Raw genomic sequence first — 19,212 nt, 5'->3', positions numbered from 1 at the left:
GAGTCCAAGTCACATGACTCGAGTCCACACCTCTGAATGTTACACTTTACTTTGTATACTCGGGACCTGTAAGAGCATAACTCTGGGCTGGAGTTTTGTAGTTCCTGAAGTACTGGAAATTAAGAAATGCTACATTTATTTATCGCATGCCCAAGAAATTGAAATGTGCACTTGTAGTCACCCGAGCAGGAGCAGTGACCTACTTTGGTTCAACACTGATAGGTTTTGGGAACCTAGCCATGGGTCTAAACAAAACATAGAAAATACATGTTTGCGATAGAAATCAAATTCTGGTGTAGAGAGGTTATTCTCAGAGTTGCAGTTCTTGTCATCTCTCCCAATCATATTTTTGCTGCGTTTCATACTGACCAATTCAGTATAAATGTGTATTGGTATTAAGCTGTATTATACATCATTTGAGCATATTGATTGGTAAACATTGAAAGTTGGGCTGAACATCCACCAGTTGTATCTACCTTTTCATGCTTGTTGTGTCTTTTTAGCCACGTTAGTTCGCAAGTATATCCCAATCACAAATGCTAGTTTAGACATCACCTTCATTACCATCTCTCTAGCATGGCCATGTGTACATTTGTTTCCCATTGGCCACAATGGATAAATGATGACTGGTATGCAATTCCCACTCTGTCTGTTTGCCTTGTCCAAACATTTGGTGTGCACTCTCTGGTAGCCACTCTTTCTGTTACTTTCGGAGTGGCAGGTGACAGTGAGGCTATGATCGCTGATATTTTCAGTTCACGCCCTCAAAAAGCAAACTAGTGTTCGTGGAAGGGATGTTTTATCGCGTTTTCTGCCCTGCTCTTGCCTGGTCTGCTTTTGGCTCTCGCGTTCTAAGAGGAATGACAGAAAGAAGGCTTTGAAAAGAGTGTCGTATGATATTGGTATGTGCTTCCGATTTTCAGATTGATCAAAAATATGAAAATGGTGCCTTGAGTACGAAATTTTGAACGATCCAAATTACGTATTATTCGGATTGCTTCAAAAACTGGAAGTGACAATAATAACGTTACTGTACTTTCTCTCCCTGCCAAAAGTGTTGTCATGTGGCACAAGAACATTTGACATTGGTAGATAATGTAAACGATAAAAAAAAATCTGAAAATATCCCAAAATTGCCATTTAGAATTTGAAATTCCAAAAACACGCAAGCACTTTTAATTTGAAAAGTGGACCGTTTTATAATATACGGCACCTCCGATTAGCACAGTGGGCTACGTGCGGTGGAAATAAGTTCATCATACATGGTTCACTCCTCAAGTTACATTTCACGTTGCTTCAACACTCACGTTCATTGTATTCTTCATGCAAATGTCATGATTGGAAAGTTTTACGGAAACGTTCTTGCCATTTGATGCTTGATGTCCCATGTGTTGCACTGACTTTAACAATTACATTACAGGTTTCGTAGAACTGTGCTTGTATATTGTGTGTAAACTTCCAATACATCATGTAATGTAGTTGCACTGATATGTCTTAACATTTTTATGAGTTCTGCACACGCAAATTATAACCTAAGTTAACACTGAAAATGAACACGTGTAATTTGTTATTGCTAAATAAACATGTAAACCACTGATTGTGACTGCCTGTCATGTAATGAGCTTAATGACTGCACTTCAATCTAAGTTCCTTGGAATTGCTTTACACACAAAACAAAATAACACATTAAATATTGTATGTTTTTAAATCAACAAGGGCAAGTTCAAGATGGCTTTAAACATTTCAGCTTCCTTCATTCATGGACAGTTATCACTGGTGTGTGTTTTTATGGATGCTGGTAATATTGCCGTATTTAAATAAATATATTTGTATTACAACTGACATTGTAGTACACCGGATACCATAGTTTACATGGAGTGACTGTGACAATATCTGATAACTCCAGCAGAATTTATTTAACAAGCATGGCTGCGGATGAGCTTTAGAAGGTTGAAACCATTTCAGAATATGCTTAAATACTGCTTGATAATATTGGTCTGTAAATCCAATAAATAGGCTGATGGACTGGAACACATGTTTCTATACACGTGGAACACACCACAGCTCCACGAATGTATTATTTCGTAACAGCGATGTTGAAGAGCAAATGGACAGAGGGCTGCAGTTCAGGATGCTGCTTGACGAAGGGGTGCTTGACGGATCGATACAGGGCTCTTGATATTTAAGGATGGTTGGTGGGGTCAGCTACACCGGTGACGTTGCAGTCGCCCACGTCTAAAACTCGACAAGCCGGCGATCGCGAATGCTCAATGACAAGACGCGGCTCGTGACTGCTATCGTCTCCGTGAGTGTTACGCTTTGAATTTTGACATTTGTGTGCCGTGCGCTTGTGGCTTGTTATGATACGATGTGTTTTTGCGTCGTCTTCATAATCGTGGTTGAATTGCACGGCAATATTTTACAGCCGTGATTAACGTGTTGTAATGATGTTAACATTTACGTAATGTTCCGTTTTAATGTCAATGCGCCTTTAACCAATCGTGCTACATATACCGTCTTCACGAGATGCACTCGTATCGTCTCAGTCATCAAAAAATATGACCTGTAAAACTTAAAGTGCGTTCGGCGGGTTACATTTAATTCGTGTTAAATGCAAAGTTACGCGGCAGAAATATTAAATCAATTATTGCTAATAATTGATTTTAATTAGAAAATTACAGCGAGGTTTTGTGTTTTTTTAAACTGAGGTTTGTGTACAACTCCTTGCTAATTCACTGCTGGAAGTGAATGCAGTAATATGAACGTAGATATATGCACAAGCTTTGTAACCCCAAGACAATGTTACAATATTGGCTTATTCTGCAATTACACGCTGTACTGTACATGCGTACAATTGTATGCGGTATATTACTTTCTGCCGTTCACCCTAAACCTGATGCACCTCGCTTTTTTGTAAAAACAGGCATTTAGATACTTTTTTTCTTATTTTGCTGCTATAAATTTTCACATGATAAGCCACTTTTTTTGCTATCATTTGTGCCCAGGTCGATTCTGAAGAATACGTTAATACGTCAGTGGGCTTTATCTGGTAAGATAAAACATAGTTAAGTTTTATTTGTATATTGTTTTAAGTGATTTGTTTACCTTTACTATACTTTACACTCCTATCGGGTTTTTGTATTGTTTGTTGCAACGCTCTGACCTGCCCCTACTGGAAATCTGTGGGGGAAAAATTTCTTTATAGCTCATCGGATTCCTCCAGTATAAATGCATATTCTGAATCTGATTGTGCAACAACTTCCTGCGATGCTGTCACAAACATCGCACGTTTAAGGCGTGTGCTTGTGCGTGAACACTGACGCATTCGATGTCTCCACGGTTCCAGTGTTGTCTCTGTATCGAGTAGGAGACTAGAACCCCACCATGCTGTCCAAACTCATCATCCTCGTCCTGCTGATCACCTCGGGGTCTGCTGCCCCGAGAAAGGGAATCAATGGTGAGTGAGGATGATTGAAACGCACTACTTCACGCTCGCGTCTGTGCTCAGAATGCCAGAGCGTCGTTGATGGGCTGATTGAACAATTTTCATCAAACTCTTTGGTTCTTTCGGTAAAGTCACGTAGGTGAATTTTTTTTTTTTATCACGACGTTTCGATTGCAACACAAGCAACCACAGCAATATTTTTTTTGTTTTACTGAAGTGGGAGATATGCCGGAGCCAAGGAGGTTATATAAGTCAGAAGTCCTTGCAGTCATGAAAACTTCAAATCTAGAATTAATTTTCATCAAACCCCGGTAGACAAATCTATTGAAACTGGACATCTCTATTCGTCGTCGTTTGTTACCTGAAATTGTGTCTTGCACATATACAAGCCAAGTCCTGAAACACGAATGGAATTGAGAAGCACAATTGCACAGAGCAGTGGCACAGGAAACACACATGAACCGAGAAAAAAAAAATCAATGGATTAAATACAGTTTAACACGTAGGCTTTCCCAACCAATATCCATAAAACAGGCTTTTTTGGGTTAGATCGAGTAAATATATAACTGTGTCGTTAAACCCGCTACCACCCGACACAGCCAACTACTAAGGTTTGTCACGTAAACAGAAAATGCCAATTCGTCACTAGTACAGCACACCGGTTGTGTGTTGGAGAGCAAAGCCACAACATTTACAATCTGAGTACGACGTTTCGCCAGTAATTACAACCGGCATCATGCGGCAGCCAGATTTGTGGAGAAATCCTCCTGTTTCGTTCCAGAAATAGAGGCGTAGATGTGATGAAGTCATTGGTGAGCCCTTCTTGTGCGAAATGGGGGGGGGGATTAATAAATGCATATTAATTACAATGGGTATCCATTGTAATTCATATGCATTCATTGTATATATGCATTGTAATTACTGATGAAAAGTCGTACTCGCATTGTAAATGTTGTGGATTTGCTCTCCAACACACTGGTGTGCTGTACTAGTAACGAATTGCCATGTTTTGTTTACGTGACAAACCTTACTAATTGTTGTTGGGTGGTGGCGGGTTTAACGACATTTATATTTACGCGATAACACATTCCTGCGGAGGGAGCTGGTAGGAACGTTGGGTTGCTCGGTCAATGGCCACGGTCAACGGCGGCGTGGTGTATTCCGCAAATATTCCCGACTGTGAGGGCGGGCACAAGCCGGCGTGAGTAGGTTAAACGTTGAGTTTTATAAGGGCACCACGGGGTGTCCAGCTCCTCCCCACCCAGCCCCACTCCTCCCACCCCCCACCCAGCCCCACCCAGCCCCTCCCCACCCACCCCACCCAGCCCCTCCACACCCTCCCCACCCAGCCCCTCCCCTCCCCACCCAGCCTCTCCCTCCCCACCCAGCCACTCCCTGCACGACGGACGGACGGACACAATAATCCTCTGTGGGCTGGTGGAACCAGTGGGTTCCTACCAGTATAACCCAAAAACCTGAATTGTGGCTTACATAGAGGCGCATGCCTTGAGCCAGCACTTCGGAGGCGAGGGTTGGTGGATCCACACAAACATTGTGAGGCTCTAAAACCCACTCGGCTTCGTAGTGGCCAGGAAGTGGCAGTACAGCAAGTGGATTCAACACACCTGTGTTTTTACGTGTTATCCCCCTCGCATGCATGCCTTTTCTCCTGGGTAATCACGTTTTCTCCCAAAATTCCAAACGCTCATTAATTCTGAGTGGTTTAACATCCCAATGCCGACACCTCCTCAAAGAGTCTTGAGGCTCGGTCGAGGCTTTCCTGGCTAAAGAAAGGGGACAATTACATTCCACTGGAGAAATTTGTGCATTCAAATCCCAGTCAGGAGACAAATCGGCTCATTATTATCATCATCATTATCGTCCCTCTTGCAGTGATAATGCGAGTACCGCTTGTGGTGGTAGCGCTGAAGCGAAATTGGAATCTTCACCAATGGCTCAGGGACTGCCAATGAACAGGCTTTTCCCGGTAAGCGGAGGGCGTCGTTATTATTTCATGCCAGAATGTTTGCACGTTAAGCGGTTGGCTAGCTTGCCCAGCTATGTGCGGTCGGGAAACCGCATGATAAGTACAGTACTTGTTAAGTATGTGCTTACTGGGATGTATTCACAATACACAGAGGTATACAACGTTCAAAATGAAAATAGGGTTGTTATTTTTTTTTAGCAAGTGCCATGTGACATTTCCCCGGCGTGCAGCACAGAGCCAATTACAGAGTGTCAGGGAAGTAAAATGTGAATTCCATCGCCACCTTTGCATTACACGCGACACCACCACCAGTACACGCGTTTCTTTCTTTCTTCTTATACCGACCCACTTACTCGCGAGGCATTGTTTGAGTCGTTTCATTAAACAGTTGTTGATATCTCGGTGCCTATGTCTATAATGCCCTTTGTCAATCCGCTGCTGAATGAAGGCCCCTCCCCATGCCGTGGCCGTCGTGCGGGGTGGTTTGATCGCACTGCACAACGCTGGTCGGTGTGGGACAGAGGTCGCAAACGGGTTTTGATTCCTTACCCGTACCCATACCCGGCCGCACCAGGGTCGCAAACGGGTACCCGTACCCGTACCCCGGGTAGCCGGGTATCGGGTAGGGTACGGGTATCGGGTATCCGGTTGCGACCTCTGGTGTGGGATGGTCACACGACCCCCGTGACCCAGCAAATGGCATGCTGAAGCCTTAACAGGGGCTTGAAAATGATGACAATATACATCAGCCCACGCAGATATATATCAGCGCACGCCTCCTGTAAACCATGTGACTTCTGTGAGTCCCCCCACCCCCGCTCTGACTGAATCCCTCCCCTCTCCCCGCCCCCTCAGAAAACAGACGCTGCTCCGTGCAGCTCACTTTTGCTCACTCCTCATTTCCTCTCTTCCCTCTCCTCTCATCATCACCCTCTCGTCCCTGACATCTTGGCCCCGTCATTCTATCTGTCCTTGCTGCCCGGTTCATCATTATTTGGCTCCTATACATTTCCAAATGGTAAGCCGCTTTGTTGAGCTATCATTTGTGGCCACATGTCACTTCTGGAAAAGAGCAATATAGCTCAGTGAGCCTTGCCTGGTAAAAAAAAAACTAGTTTGATTTTATTTTTTACTTTTATTTTTTCGTGTGATTTTCTTACCTTTTATATACTTTGCACTCCTATCGTGTTGTTGCATTGTTTGTTGTAACTTTTTGACCCACCCCTACTGGACATCTGTGGAAAATAGCTTTATAGCTCATCAGATTCTTCCAGTATAAATGAATATGCTGATTCTCAACCGCGACCTCTTTGTTTGTCTTTGGGGACTTCCGCCCCAGCATTCCTTTCCTGCCCATCTTGCCCCTCTGTCTGCTGCCCTTTTGTGCAACAGTCTCTACTCCCCTGACCGTGTTGCGCCACGGGTCAAGACTTTTATTTTGACGACTGTATTCAAACCAAACCCTGGCCTGGACCTGAAAATACAAAATAAAACATTTCATGCACTGGACCTTCAGAGCAGGATTAAATATGAAAGACAAGATTGCACTGTAGTTATAAAGTGCATTTCGTGATGATAATGATTTATGCAGAAGCGCTTTCAATAATTTAGTTTCAACATGGACATATTGGGATATATGGTCACTTTATGAAAAACAAAAATTGGAGTGACCAAATTGCCCAGAGATGAACCCACGCGTCCGAGCGGCTGACACTCAAATACCGCACGGATAGGTCTTCAACAACCTACCTGCTGCACTGCCTCGTACATGAACCTCATTGCCATGCAGCTGAGCGTCTCGCATGGAATCACACTGGTCCCATTTTTGCACGATTTATCAACCCCCCCCCCACCTTCAAGTCACTCCGAGATTGCAAGCTTTATAATATCACCACTGCACCCATGGTGAGTCGTAAAAAATCCATTTGCTTTCTATGCCTCCTCGGAGGCAGTGGCACGTGGGTACACGTCGAGTTGCATGTGCGCTGTGTGTGTGTGTGCGCTGTGTGTGTCTGTGCGCTGTGTGTGTGTGTGCGCTGTGTGTGTGCGCTGTGTGTGTCTGTGCGCTGTGTGTGTGTGCGCTGTGTGTGTGTGTGTGCGCTGTGTGTGTGTGCGCTGTGTGTGTGTGCACGTGCATGCACATCGGGGAGCAGCGCCGCAGTGGTTCATGTTCCGTGTTACAAATCTGGCCACCTGAGTTTTATTCCCACTCCTGGCCGGCATCGGTGGCGAATAACTTAACCGGTCCTGCGCCTCCCCCTAGGTCGATTCTGCCTGAAATGAGTATCCGTTGTGGGGTGGGTAAACATCAGCACGCGAGAGAGACGTGGGTTTTCCGGCCACACCACCGTGCCGGCGTTCATAGGTTCTCGCTAACAGCAATTGCCCCAACAGCCTGCGTAAGGCAACACGGGGTGGGTGTGCAGGGTGGTGGGGGGATCTTCACATCTGCGCGTGTGCGTGGGTCGGCGCCCGTTGTCTGCAGACTGCCCGTGCAACGCGCAGCAGCCGCAGCCATGCCTGCGGCTGATGCGCAAGTTCGGCAGCTGCTTATCCGGCGGCGTCTCTCGCGGGCTGGACGGCCTCCTGGCTGTGCGCACCATGCTGTCTGGCAGCACCGCCTCGGCCGACCCTTCCCTGCTGGGCCAGAGCAGTCGCCTGTGCAACGGTGAGCAGGGCTCTCAAGAGTTGGCTAAACTTGGGGGCGCCACGGTGGCGAGATGTTAACTACCTCGCACGGTGTACAGGAAGTCGTGGGTTCAATCACGACGCTGATGCGTGCTGTATATTTGGTCGTGTGGGTTTTTCTCTGGGTCCTCCGGATTTTCCGTCCACGTTTAAAAACATGCGATTCGAGTACTTGGCTGCTATAAATTTTCCAACAGGGTTCTCAGTGTTAGCTAAACTTGGGGAGCCACTGTGGAAAAATGTTAATTACCTTGCCCGGTGTACAGGAGGTCGTGGGTAGGGGTCGGCACGGTTTGGCTCAAACCACCAAACCGCGGTTTGAACCGAACCAAATCGGTTTGGTTTGGCTCTGTTTGAACTGGTTCGGTTTGGTTTGGGGCTACGAAAACCGACTCGGTTTGGCTCGGACAGGGTGGAACCGGCTCAAACTAGTTTGGTTCAAGCCAACTTAAGAGGTTTGGTTTAGCTTAGTTTGGTTTGGTTTTGGTTTGGTTTGGTTCAGTCGTCGCTGGTTTGGTTTGGATTGCTCTATTTGAAACCAGTTTGAGTCGGTTCAAACCGTGCCGACCCCTAGTCGTGGGTTCGATCTGGACCCTGACACTTCATTGAGCTATCATTTGTGATAGCTTCTGAAAAAGAGCTGTAGAGCTCAGTGGGGCCTTACTTGGTTAAATTAAAATAGAAATATAATACAAATAGAATAGAAACTTACGATGACACTTTCGTTCGTATTTAATCGATAATTTAAACTTTATTTAACATAGCGCCCTGGGCGATTAAATCATCACAGCGCTTAGCGTGTAAACATAACAACATTGGGCGATTCAAATTTAAGATAGAAAAAAAATTTCCACGGTTCAAAATATAAATCAAATAGAATTAAAAAAGATACATATTTAGCCTAACCATAAAAAGCGCAACACCTTCCTCGTCAGAAGGTGTCCGTGGTGCACTGCACTTGAACACAACGTCGACCAGCGTGCGCCCATCGCGTAACGGAACATCTCCGAGAGCACCTGCTTTGCCTAGGGGGACCCCCATTGGCACCTCGGGACTCCCGACTCGAGTACAGAGGCTTCCCTCAGTCACTGATGACTGTTTCACTGTCTAAGGCAAAGACAAAGATCCCCCGTATAGCCTTAACAGACTGTTGGGGCAAGTGCTGTTAGCAAGCACCTTTAAAGGCCGGCACGGCACACGAGGGGGTGGGTGGCCAACACCGTGCCCGGCCGCCTTTATCTCTCCAGTGGCGATGTTTACACATCGCACCAGGTACTAATTTGAGGCTGAGTCGACTTAGGGGAGGCCCAGGACCGGTTCAGATAATGGTCACTGGTGTTGGCCGTGAGCGGGAATCGAACCCGGGTCGCCAGGTTCGTAGCGCAGCGCGCTAACCGCTACATTACCGCTCCCCACTGTCTCAGGCACACACGCACGTGTTCTTACAACATCTTTAAAACTGTCCCCGTGTTGATGCCTGCAAGTCGCTCGCTTTGCTCCACAGACAAGGATGGACTGGCTGAATTATTGGCGCTGTTCCGTACTTCGTCACCATCTGCCGACATACGTGAGTCTTTGATACGGCAAAGTGAGATGGGCCTTTTTAAATCCTTTATATTAAGTTCACTTGCTTGCTTGCTTGCGCACTTACGACTGTGCAAATCTTTCGGTCGTTTTTTAACCCACTTCCCGTGATCCAATCGAGCTGACATTTTCCACACAGACTCGTTGTGCGTGACAATTAATTTTCCTGAAAATAATTTCCAAAATTTTACACTTTTTAGGAAAAATATATATATATTTAATTACCAATTGCTTAATGGTGGCAGGCAATCATCTGACCCGTAGGTGGCAGCCATCTCAAGCCAGAGGACGAGAGGACTCTAGCCGCCACGCATATAAAGGATTTATAGTGAAAAACTTAGTTTTTACGGGTTAATTTTTTTATTAGAATTAAACTCTCAACGTTTGAAGTCGCCATCGTGGACCTGCTCCTGACTACCTCCTCGCCTTTCGGCCTCACTCTCTACTCAGCTCAAATTGCCCTCCTCTTCATCAGCCAAGGTCCACCTCCGCTCTATGGGAGGTTTCTCCTTCTGCCTTCTGGTGGCCCAGCTGTTTGGACCTCTCTCTCTCTCTGTATCCCTGCTCACCTGCACCGCTGCAACAGTTCCCTTCTGCAGTCCGGTCTCGAGTCCTCAGTTCTTCTCCTCCAAACACAAATACAGTGATCCCTCGTTTATCGCGGTTAATAGGTGAAAATCCGCGAAGTAGGATTGGCCCCCTAGGAATTTCCGTATATGTGTGTGTGGGTACCAGAATGTTTAAAATATGTATATTTATACTTTATATATATATTTTGCTTCAATCTATTTAATTATAAAACCTTATTATTATACATTCACTCTCTTTCTCTCTCATACGATACGTATTATGGTGTTCTACACTCACCAATGACAGTAGTATCTTGAGACTTGACTCCAGTAATGACGACGACGATGACAATGACGATGACAATGACGACAATGACAGACCTGTGCAGTTCGATGAATGTGATGATGAATGATGATGATGATGGTGTTACTGCACAGGTATAATGAGGCCTTTAAATCAGTTCGAAAAATCCGCGATGCACTGAGGCCGCGAAACTTGAACCGCGAAGTGGCGAGGGATTACTGTAAACGCCTCTCTTCGTAATTCCACCTCTCAACCTCGAACCCCGTCTGCAATCGACGCGTCCGCTGCGAGCATGTGTCCTCCACTCTTATGCAGCATCTTGAGATGCTGTCGCTCTGAGACTCTGTGTGTTGTTTTAAATGTGCGTTGCACTGCCAATTTTATTGATTGGGTTGCTCAACCATCAATGGAAGCACCCCAATACACTGGTCAAAAGAGATCGATTAGCACCTCCGATTAGCACGGTTGGCTACGTACGGTGAAAAAGACGTTCTACATACATTCGTAGAGCAGACATCTAATAGCAATGGACAGTGACGATATTTGTCGTAAGATGAGATTAACTTTCTATTCAGGATTCTAGCAATGAGCAGTGCACTATCCAGTGTGACAGAATTTCCCTGCGAAAAAAGATCACAAATCTGCATCTCAGATCACTTTTTTTTTATCCACTTAATCTGGATATCTCATACTATGCCATTAATTCAAATATGTATGGAGTGCGTTATAAGAATGGTATGAATACCAAATGTACTGCATTATTATTATTATTAATCCCGCGGTATTCCCATGACTTTCTTCAGCGTGTCTCGACAAAGAAATCTGCGCCCTGGCATGTGGTTCTTGTGGCAAGAGTCCATGTAAGTTTGCATTCACACTTCTGTGTGTTCATAACAGCCATAGTTGTACAAAGTTGTTTTTCATTTAAACGAATGAAGGTGTGATAGCGGTTATACAATGATATATTTGCGCACTGGAAATCCTGTAATCCTATTCGTCTGCTGCTCTGTCACTGTGTGTTTGCACCTTGGTTTGTTTTCACATTGGAAGTAATTTAACAGCTACGAGTCCCGAACCTGATGTTTTCATTTCTTTTCTCAGGCTCATGCGACACTGCATGTAACACACCATGTGACACCGCATGCGGCAGCTGCTCTGGTGGCTCTTGCAGCGGACCCTGCTGCAATCCGTGTGACCCTTCCAGTGGCACGCCATGTGACACCGCATGCGGAAACTGCTGCGGTGGCTCTTGCAGCGGACCGTGCTGCAATCCGTGTGACACGTCCAGTGGTGCACCATGTGACACTGCAAGCGGCAACTGCTGCAGTGGCTCTTGCAGCGGTTCCTGTTGCAATCCGTGTGACGCGTCCAGTGGCGCACCATGTGACACCGCATGTGGCAACTGCTGCTGTGGCTCTTGCAGCGGACCCTGCTGCAATCCGTGTGACGCGTCCAGTGGCACGCCGTGTGACACCGCATGCAGCAATGGCTGCGGTGGCTCTTGCAGCGGACCCTGCTGCAATCCGTGTGACACGTCCAGTGGCGCACCATGTGACACCGCATGCAGCAATGGCTGCGGTGGCTCTTGCAGCGGACCCTGCTGCAATCCGTGTGACACATCCAGTGGCGCACCATGTAGCAACTGCTGCGGTGGCTCTTGCAGTGGTTCTTGTTGCAATCCGTGTGACACATCCAGTGGCACGCCATGTGACACCGCATGCAGCAACGGCTGCGGTGGCTCTTGCAGCGGTTCCTGCTGCAAGCCGTGTGACCCGTCCAGTGGCACGCCGTGTGACACCGCATGCGGCAACTGCTGCGGTGGCTCTTGCAGCGGTTCCTGCTGCAAGCCGTGTGACCCGTCCAGTGGTACGCCGTGTGACACCGCATGCGGCAACTGCTGCGGTGGCTCTTGCAGCGGTTCCTGCTGCAATCCGTGTGGCACGCCGTGCGACACCTCCGGTGAGACGCCCTGCGACTCCTCCGCATGCAGCAACTGCTGCAGTGGCCCATGCGGGTCTTGCGGTTGCAAAAGTGGCGGTGGCTGCACTGGCGCTTGCTCTGAAGGTATACAACGGTTTCGCGAAACCCTCCCGCCTGTTTTCGTAAACGTATGCACGAAACAAAAAGAAAGTTAATTGCGGTGTTTATTCATAATAAAAAAAAAATTGGTTTAGAACGCGTAAATGTATGTGTCGTTAACCCACCACCACCCGACGCAGCCAATTAGTAAGGCTTGTCATGTAAATAAAACGTACTAATTAGTTACTACTTCGGTACACCGGTGTGTTGGAGACTAAACCCACAACATATACAATGTGAGTACGACGCTTCACTGGTGATTACAACCAGCTTCATCAAGCGATTTTGCCAGAATTGTGACGATGTCTTCCTATTCCTGGTCTTAAACAGAGTAAGGTGATGTAATCACTGTGAGCCTCTCAGGTGCGAAGATCAGAAGGGGGGTTAATGGGGTGGTGAGTTAACGATGCATTTAAATTTAAGCGATCTAAACCAAAAGAAAACTTTTATTCATAATATTTATCGCGAAAGCCTACATGTTAAATTGCGGTGTGTATGTTAACATGCGTGCATCTTTGTGAAGCTCAATTCCGTAACAAACTGGAGGCCCCCTTAAAGGACTGTTTTTGCCAGCTTCTCTGTCCCTTGACTCGTGCCGATGTGAAATTACAGCCCAAGGTGTTTTTACGTGGCTGGCCGCAGCAGTACAAACGCTTGCGTGCAGCAGGGGAGAGGAGTCGTGTTGAATTAACGGCATTGGCTCCATTAGCTTTATTTAGCACCCGCGCCAAGCGCGCGTGTGTGTGTTTGATGCGAGCCGTCATTGTAAAATTCGTGACGGTGGTTTAATTGCACGGCGCTCGCTAAAACGTCCACACGGGACATAGGCGAATAAACACACGTGGCATTGTGTAATCTCCACGATCAGGACCCACACACACACAATCGACATGCACTTTCCAGTCGTTCACACAAACGCTTCATCTGTCCGCCAGTCTTGGACGCTCCCCGCGGAGATTGAGCAATGAAATGAGATCTTGTCCTGGTGCGAGGAAGATTGCTACATTGCAGAACTCTGGCAGAGGTGGTGGGGGCTTGGAAAGGCCTTCATCCGGCAGTGGATTCGTCGTGGCTTTTGATTGCGGTGATTCAATTCAAGCAAAACCGAGTTTTGTGTTTACCTCTTTGCAGGTGGAACTTGCAACTGCCCAGGTGGGACCTGCAGCTGCGGTGGAGGGAGCTGTGAGTTGCAACTCGCTCATTGTGTCCATTACAGAGTCAGAATATTTATTCGTGCTGGAGGAATCCGATAAGCTATAAAGCTCTTTTTCAACAGACGTCCACTAGGGGCGGGTCAGAACGTTACAACAAAAAAAACATTACAAAACACGGCAGGAATGCAAAGTAGAGGAAAGGTAAGTAATCACATAAAACATTTATACAAATAAAATTACTTTTTTTTATCTTACCAGGTAAAGACCACTGAGGTATTAACCAATGTTTCAGAAGCGACGTGGCTACAAAAATCCTTTGCTATTCTGTCCGTTTCCCCCACTTTCAACCTGCACACGCCAGCGTGGTGAAGTGGGGGGGGGGGGTGTCATCCATCAGTGGATTGACAAACGGACTGTACATGTAACATCTGTGCTCTGACGTAAAAAATATATATATATGCCACTCATGGCCTGTGCTCTCGTGGTAACAAGTTGACAAAACGTGTTAGGTGCTGTGCCGTCTGACACCCAAAATTGGACAAAAGTTAGCCCAATGGTCCATGTTTACTGAACCCAACAGCCGCCTAAACCTCTCTTCAATGCGACGTGAAATGCGAATTATCCTTCTGTTTTCAGTATTCAACAAATTTGTTTCCCGTTGACATTAATCATCCAAGTTGGGGTGGATGGCCAACTAACTCAACGATGGGGGGGGGGGGGCAAACATGCACTGTACTTCTACGCTCCCACGCTCGTGCACCCCAGCTTCACCAACCCGCGTTGACCAGAATGGTGAAGTATGGTCAAATAACTTCGATGAACCCCCACAGTGTGGGGAGGCCCTCATCGAGCGGTGGACTTACGGAAGAGCCGTGCACTAAGTCTCGCCCGCATGGCCTACACCGGCCTAGCCCAGAGGGTTATCAATTATTTGTGCACAGAAAAACTCGGTTCTTAGCTAATTGTAAAACGATTTACCCGTGACACACCACAGGAAAGGGGGGGGGGGGGCTAGTCAAGAATGTAATGTATGGAAAAGAGAAAAATGAAGGTGATGGGGAAGACCGAAGAGGATGACCGGTAAAGGAAAAGATGTAGGGATGGAAGTCCCCAAGACGGACACGAAGAGGGCACGGCTCAAGATGAGTAGGGTAGGGAAGAAAGGAATGCGCAGGAAGATGGGGGGAGATGGAGGCAGAAGGAATGACCGGGCCAAGATGTTGGGGATGAGAGGGGGGAGGGAAGAGGGGGAGGGAAGAGAGGAAGAGAGAAGGAAGAAGCTGAAGTTTGATAAACGCAGCGGCGTCTGTTTTCACAGGGGGCGGCGAGAGGTATTCAGATTCAAAACTAATTTCTTTAGAACTGCTTTTTGTTTTGTTGTCCATCCCCCGCACCTCCGATTAGCACGGTTGGCTACGTACGGTGCGAAAGAAGTTCAACAGACGCAGAAGTCATGTGATTTATGGGAGGCTTGAGCTGATTTCGACATCGAGATGAAAGTGCTTTGTGCATTTATCATTCATTCATTGTGTGTTCATGTCACCTTACATGTTTGTGGACACAGGTGGAAGCACAGGGTGTTGCTGTGGAGGGACCGGCAGTCCGTGCAGTGGTACGTGTCTGTTCACTGACGATGTGCAGCGTTCACGCTGTGATTCTGTCAGGTGGCCGGGCGGCTCAGGGTTCAGAGCTCTGAGCTGACACCACTGAGATCACCTGGGTTTGTATCCGGGGTGTGAGGTACCCATCAATTAAACCGAGTTCTCAATGGTGACCAGCAAAAATGTACTTGGAAAAAGTCCTTCTTAAGTCGAATTTCCATTGATTGAGAAATAAGGCGAGGGGGTTGTTCTTGGTCTCAGATTTTCAGTATCAGAATGTTTCTTTTGACTGGAGGAATCATTTAGTTGTGCAGTATGGGCGGTTCAGCAGGTTAACCAATCGTATTGCTACTGCCCTCTAAGAAACACACAAATCAATTTCACTTCTACTTGGTAAGAAGTTTTTGCAAGGTTATTTTAATTGGTCACATTCTTGAATGAAGAGTCACGTGTTCCATCGTGATGGTCTCATTCAAGTTAATAACGTAGAACTTTCGGTAGTTGAACATGATTCATATTAGTTTTTGGGTTGGGCCACGTTTTATCCCACAATTCTTGTCATTAACCCTCCACCACCCAACAAAGATGTTATCACAAATTTACACAGATACTTTCTATACGTGCCAATGTATTGCTCAAATTCTGACCAATGAAACTCCGGCTCTCACCGGCGAATGAAGACTTTTCATGACTGAATTTAAACGTCAACACACGAGGCCAATTCACTCCAAGACTCCTTTGAGCGTCATCAGGTAGCGAACTCGGCAATCGAGTGGCAGCCACAGCTGACTGTGCTTTGTATGCACGTTGAACTTCTTTCGCACCGTACTTAGCCAACCGCGCCAATCTGAGGTGCGAGGGAAGGACAACAGATACAATGTTGTCGGCTACACTTACGCAGTCATGGTTTGTCACGTGTTCCTTGTTGCTTTGCTTGTGCTGTGCAATAGGCGATGCGTAATTGTTTACATTTCTTCCCCAGGTGATGGCAGCAGCCCTTGCCCCTGCAGCTGTTCCTCAGACTGCAGTAAGGGTACACACCGATTGAGTCTGTACATAACTACCCTTATTTGGCCTGCTGGCACAGTCGTTAGAGGTCACAGGTCACGGAATATTGTGAGTTCAAATCCTCCATTGGTGGTCAACATGAGGGCAGATAAAATAGGGACTACTTAGTGGAAAGTCAACAGTGGTTGTCCTTTCGAAGTCCACTTCCACAGTCCTCAAAATGCACTCAGCCTGGCACAGGCGCTGCTGTGAAACCATCGTCACTTTGTGGCGAATCACAGCTATTTGTCGTCTTCGTCGTAGTTGCCTTGGTGTACCGAGCGAATGAGTTAAACACCGCAACTTGTGTGCAGGTGGTGGAGCCTCCCCGTGCTGTGGATCTGAAGGCTGCGGTGCTACCTCGGCTCCTGGTAGGCAGCGATGAGCTGTGCGCCTGAGTGTTCGTGATATGGATGTGCGGGGGGTGGGGGCATGCCTCTATCGGTGTGTCAATCTCAGCAGACGACAACCCAGCCCTTGCAATAGGACAGTGATAACTGTAGCGCCTGTCGCCCTTAACCACCTTTAGGTGCCGCGGTGGCAAGATGGTCACTAACTCGCCTGGTATACAGAAGGGGCATGGGTTCGATCCCGACCCTGACGCCTGTATATTTGGAGTTTGCGTGTTCTCCTCGTGGTCGCATGAAATTGTCTCCGGTTTTTCGCTCCACATTTAGAATCAACAACATCACTCGTTTAGAGCATTTGGCTACCATAGAGTTCCACGTGACAAGCCACTTCGTCGAAGTATCATTTGTGGTCAGATTGCTTCTGAAAAAGAGCTATGTAGCTCAGTGGGCCTTGCCTGGTGAAATAAAATACGTTAAAATGTAAATAGTTAACTCTTGACGGGCTAAGCCAGCTGAGAGCAATAAAAAAAATCTCAACACATTCGTCAAACAATGCAGCCCTAAACTACAAAACTTAATATATAATAGGGGGCGTTTTGGGCGATAGCTCGTAGCAAAGATGATTTATCTTACTTGTGTTTGTGCACCACTGCCAACGCAGTATCACAAGTAAGTAAGCCTCTCTACCCCTAGCCAATGTTTTTGAACTGTAGGAAATACGATTGAATCCAGGAACAGCACGTTTAATATACCAATGAGCGCTTCACGGTTACTGAATAACATCGTTGGCTTTCCCATAATACAGTCCTTGCCACATTCGATTTCCCTGTTGATTTGAGTTCATGCATATATTAAAAAAAAAATTGGAGCTTTTTTCTGCTACGTATCGTCTACCAAAATTGTGTCCATTTGAAACTCTCCATGTCAACCTCTTAAATTTTCCGAGTTTTCTCAGGGCACCACAATTGACATTGTGATCTCCAATTTTTAAATCACTGATTTTTTTAAATTCCCCCCTCCACTGTGCTCTGAAGGAGGACCAATGCCCCAAGAACACCAGCCTATTATATTTGCTTCCACTATAATGCAGTGGTTAACACGACTGCGATGAGTTAATTTGTGTCGTACTCGTACTTGTGCACCACATGCAAAAAAAAGTCCCATGATATTTCTGTCCTGTGATGAGAATGTTTTTAGTGTGTGCACAATTCCCTTTGCACCGTGGGGATGCACAGGGTGACGGTGACATCTCCACAACTTAGTCAGCTTATTTTCTTGTCCTTCCCCCGCACCTTCGATTAACACGGTTGGCTACGTACGGCGTGAAAGAAGTTCAGCTTCCTTGTCACATCAACCCCAGAGCCCGCATTGTACTACATGGAAAGCTCTGCAATTAGTGGCATAGCTATGGAGTGTGCAGGCTGTAATAAAAATACGGGCCCAGTGGTGGTGGCGGCGGCTATGCGCGTCTCTAATCCAGCGCTGTGTAGTTCCCTTCCCTCGAACGTCGATGGGCCAAAATAATACCCTGGATTGCCAAAAGGCGGTACAGCAGAGTGCGGAATAAAACCCATCTGTTCCTTCTCTATGGGATCGCGTGTTGCCCTCTCGCACGCGTGGAGTTTCTCTGGGTGCTCCGATTTCCTCTTATACGCACGAACACTAAATTGTGTGAAAACAACCAAGAGCCACTGCAGAGATGAGACAATCGTTGACGCCGGCTCACCCGCCTGGCTTGTCTGCAGTTCCTCGGCATTGTGAGATGCAATTTGCCCAAGGGCTGGAGGGGGGTGCCCCCACGCGCTGAGCCACGAACAGAGGGAAATCGGACAGGGGAGGCCATTTCACATTCTCGCACCAGAGCCTGTGCCGACCTGACGCTCCGCCACTTGTCTGCAATTCAATGTTGATGCCACAGTCGATTGAGTGACGTCCGTTGTTGTTATTGTTGCAGATTCCCAGCCTACAGTGGTGGCCGTGTAAAGTGATGGGGTGGAGCCTCGGTCCAGAGGGTTTTAGATTTGTAGAAGCCCCAAACTTTAATTGGTTGCCTCAGGTATTGCAATAAAATTACGTAGAACAAGCAACGGTGACGTCTGTCTGATTCATTGCAACTCAATAAGTTTCGCAGCGCTCTGCCAAGCACCGGGGCAGTGCCCCCATCACCACAGAGAAAGGTGGGGGGGGGGAGTCTTGTGCCAAATCTGCCCAAATCTCAGATGCCAAGCAGGTTGGTGCCTGGTAAGTGCTTGGATGATGTACCACCAGAGTTTGCAAGGTGTTGTAGTCGTGGAGCTGATACGTGTTCTCAATTGATGGCGGTGTTGAGTGCAGCCCTTTCACATGTGTGGGTTTTTCTCCGGTATCCTCCCACACAAAGCCAAACGCCGAAAGGTATTGGTCA

The 19,212-nt window shown here is 46.9% G+C and overlaps 1 protein-coding gene across 1 annotated transcript; it reads left to right on the top strand.

Moving 5' to 3' along the window:
• The first annotated feature begins 2,167 nt into the window (after positions 1-2,167).
• Positions 2,168-18,895, top strand: LOC144728359 (uncharacterized). Its single transcript, XM_078607740.1, has 12 exons — positions 2,168-2,305; positions 3,006-3,049; positions 3,347-3,457; positions 7,918-8,100; positions 9,625-9,687; positions 11,381-11,437; positions 11,679-12,641; positions 13,788-13,838; positions 15,375-15,422; positions 16,394-16,438; positions 16,773-16,829; positions 18,763-18,895. The coding sequence occupies exons 3-12, from the start codon at positions 3,385-3,387 to the stop codon at positions 18,789-18,791; spliced, it is 1,569 nt and encodes a 522-aa protein (XP_078463866.1). The 5' UTR covers positions 2,168-2,305; positions 3,006-3,049; positions 3,347-3,384; the 3' UTR covers positions 18,792-18,895.
• Positions 18,896-19,212: the final 317 nt, after the last annotated feature.

The sequence above is a fragment of the Lampetra planeri genome, chromosome 28 (genome assembly GCF_965212315.1).
Source record: "Lampetra planeri chromosome 28, kcLamPlan1.2.h2, whole genome shotgun sequence".
In the NCBI taxonomy this organism is placed as follows: domain Eukaryota; kingdom Metazoa; phylum Chordata; class Hyperoartia; order Petromyzontiformes; family Petromyzontidae; genus Lampetra; species Lampetra planeri.
This window is presented reverse-complemented; position numbering and strand designations above follow the sequence as displayed.

Bases quoted from the DNA above. Each gene is read 5' to 3' on its own strand.
- LOC144728359 (XM_078607740.1), top strand. From the start codon at position 3,385: ATGCTGTCCAAACTCATCATCCTCGTCCTGCTGATCACCTCGGGGTCT. The intron at 11,438-11,678 runs GTAAGTTTGCAT...TTCTTTTCTCAG, and splicing joins TTCTTGTGGCAAGAGTCCAT to GCTCATGCGACACTGCATGT. The intron at 13,839-15,374 runs GTGAGTTGCAAC...TTGTGGACACAG, and splicing joins CAGCTGCGGTGGAGGGAGCT to GTGGAAGCACAGGGTGTTGC.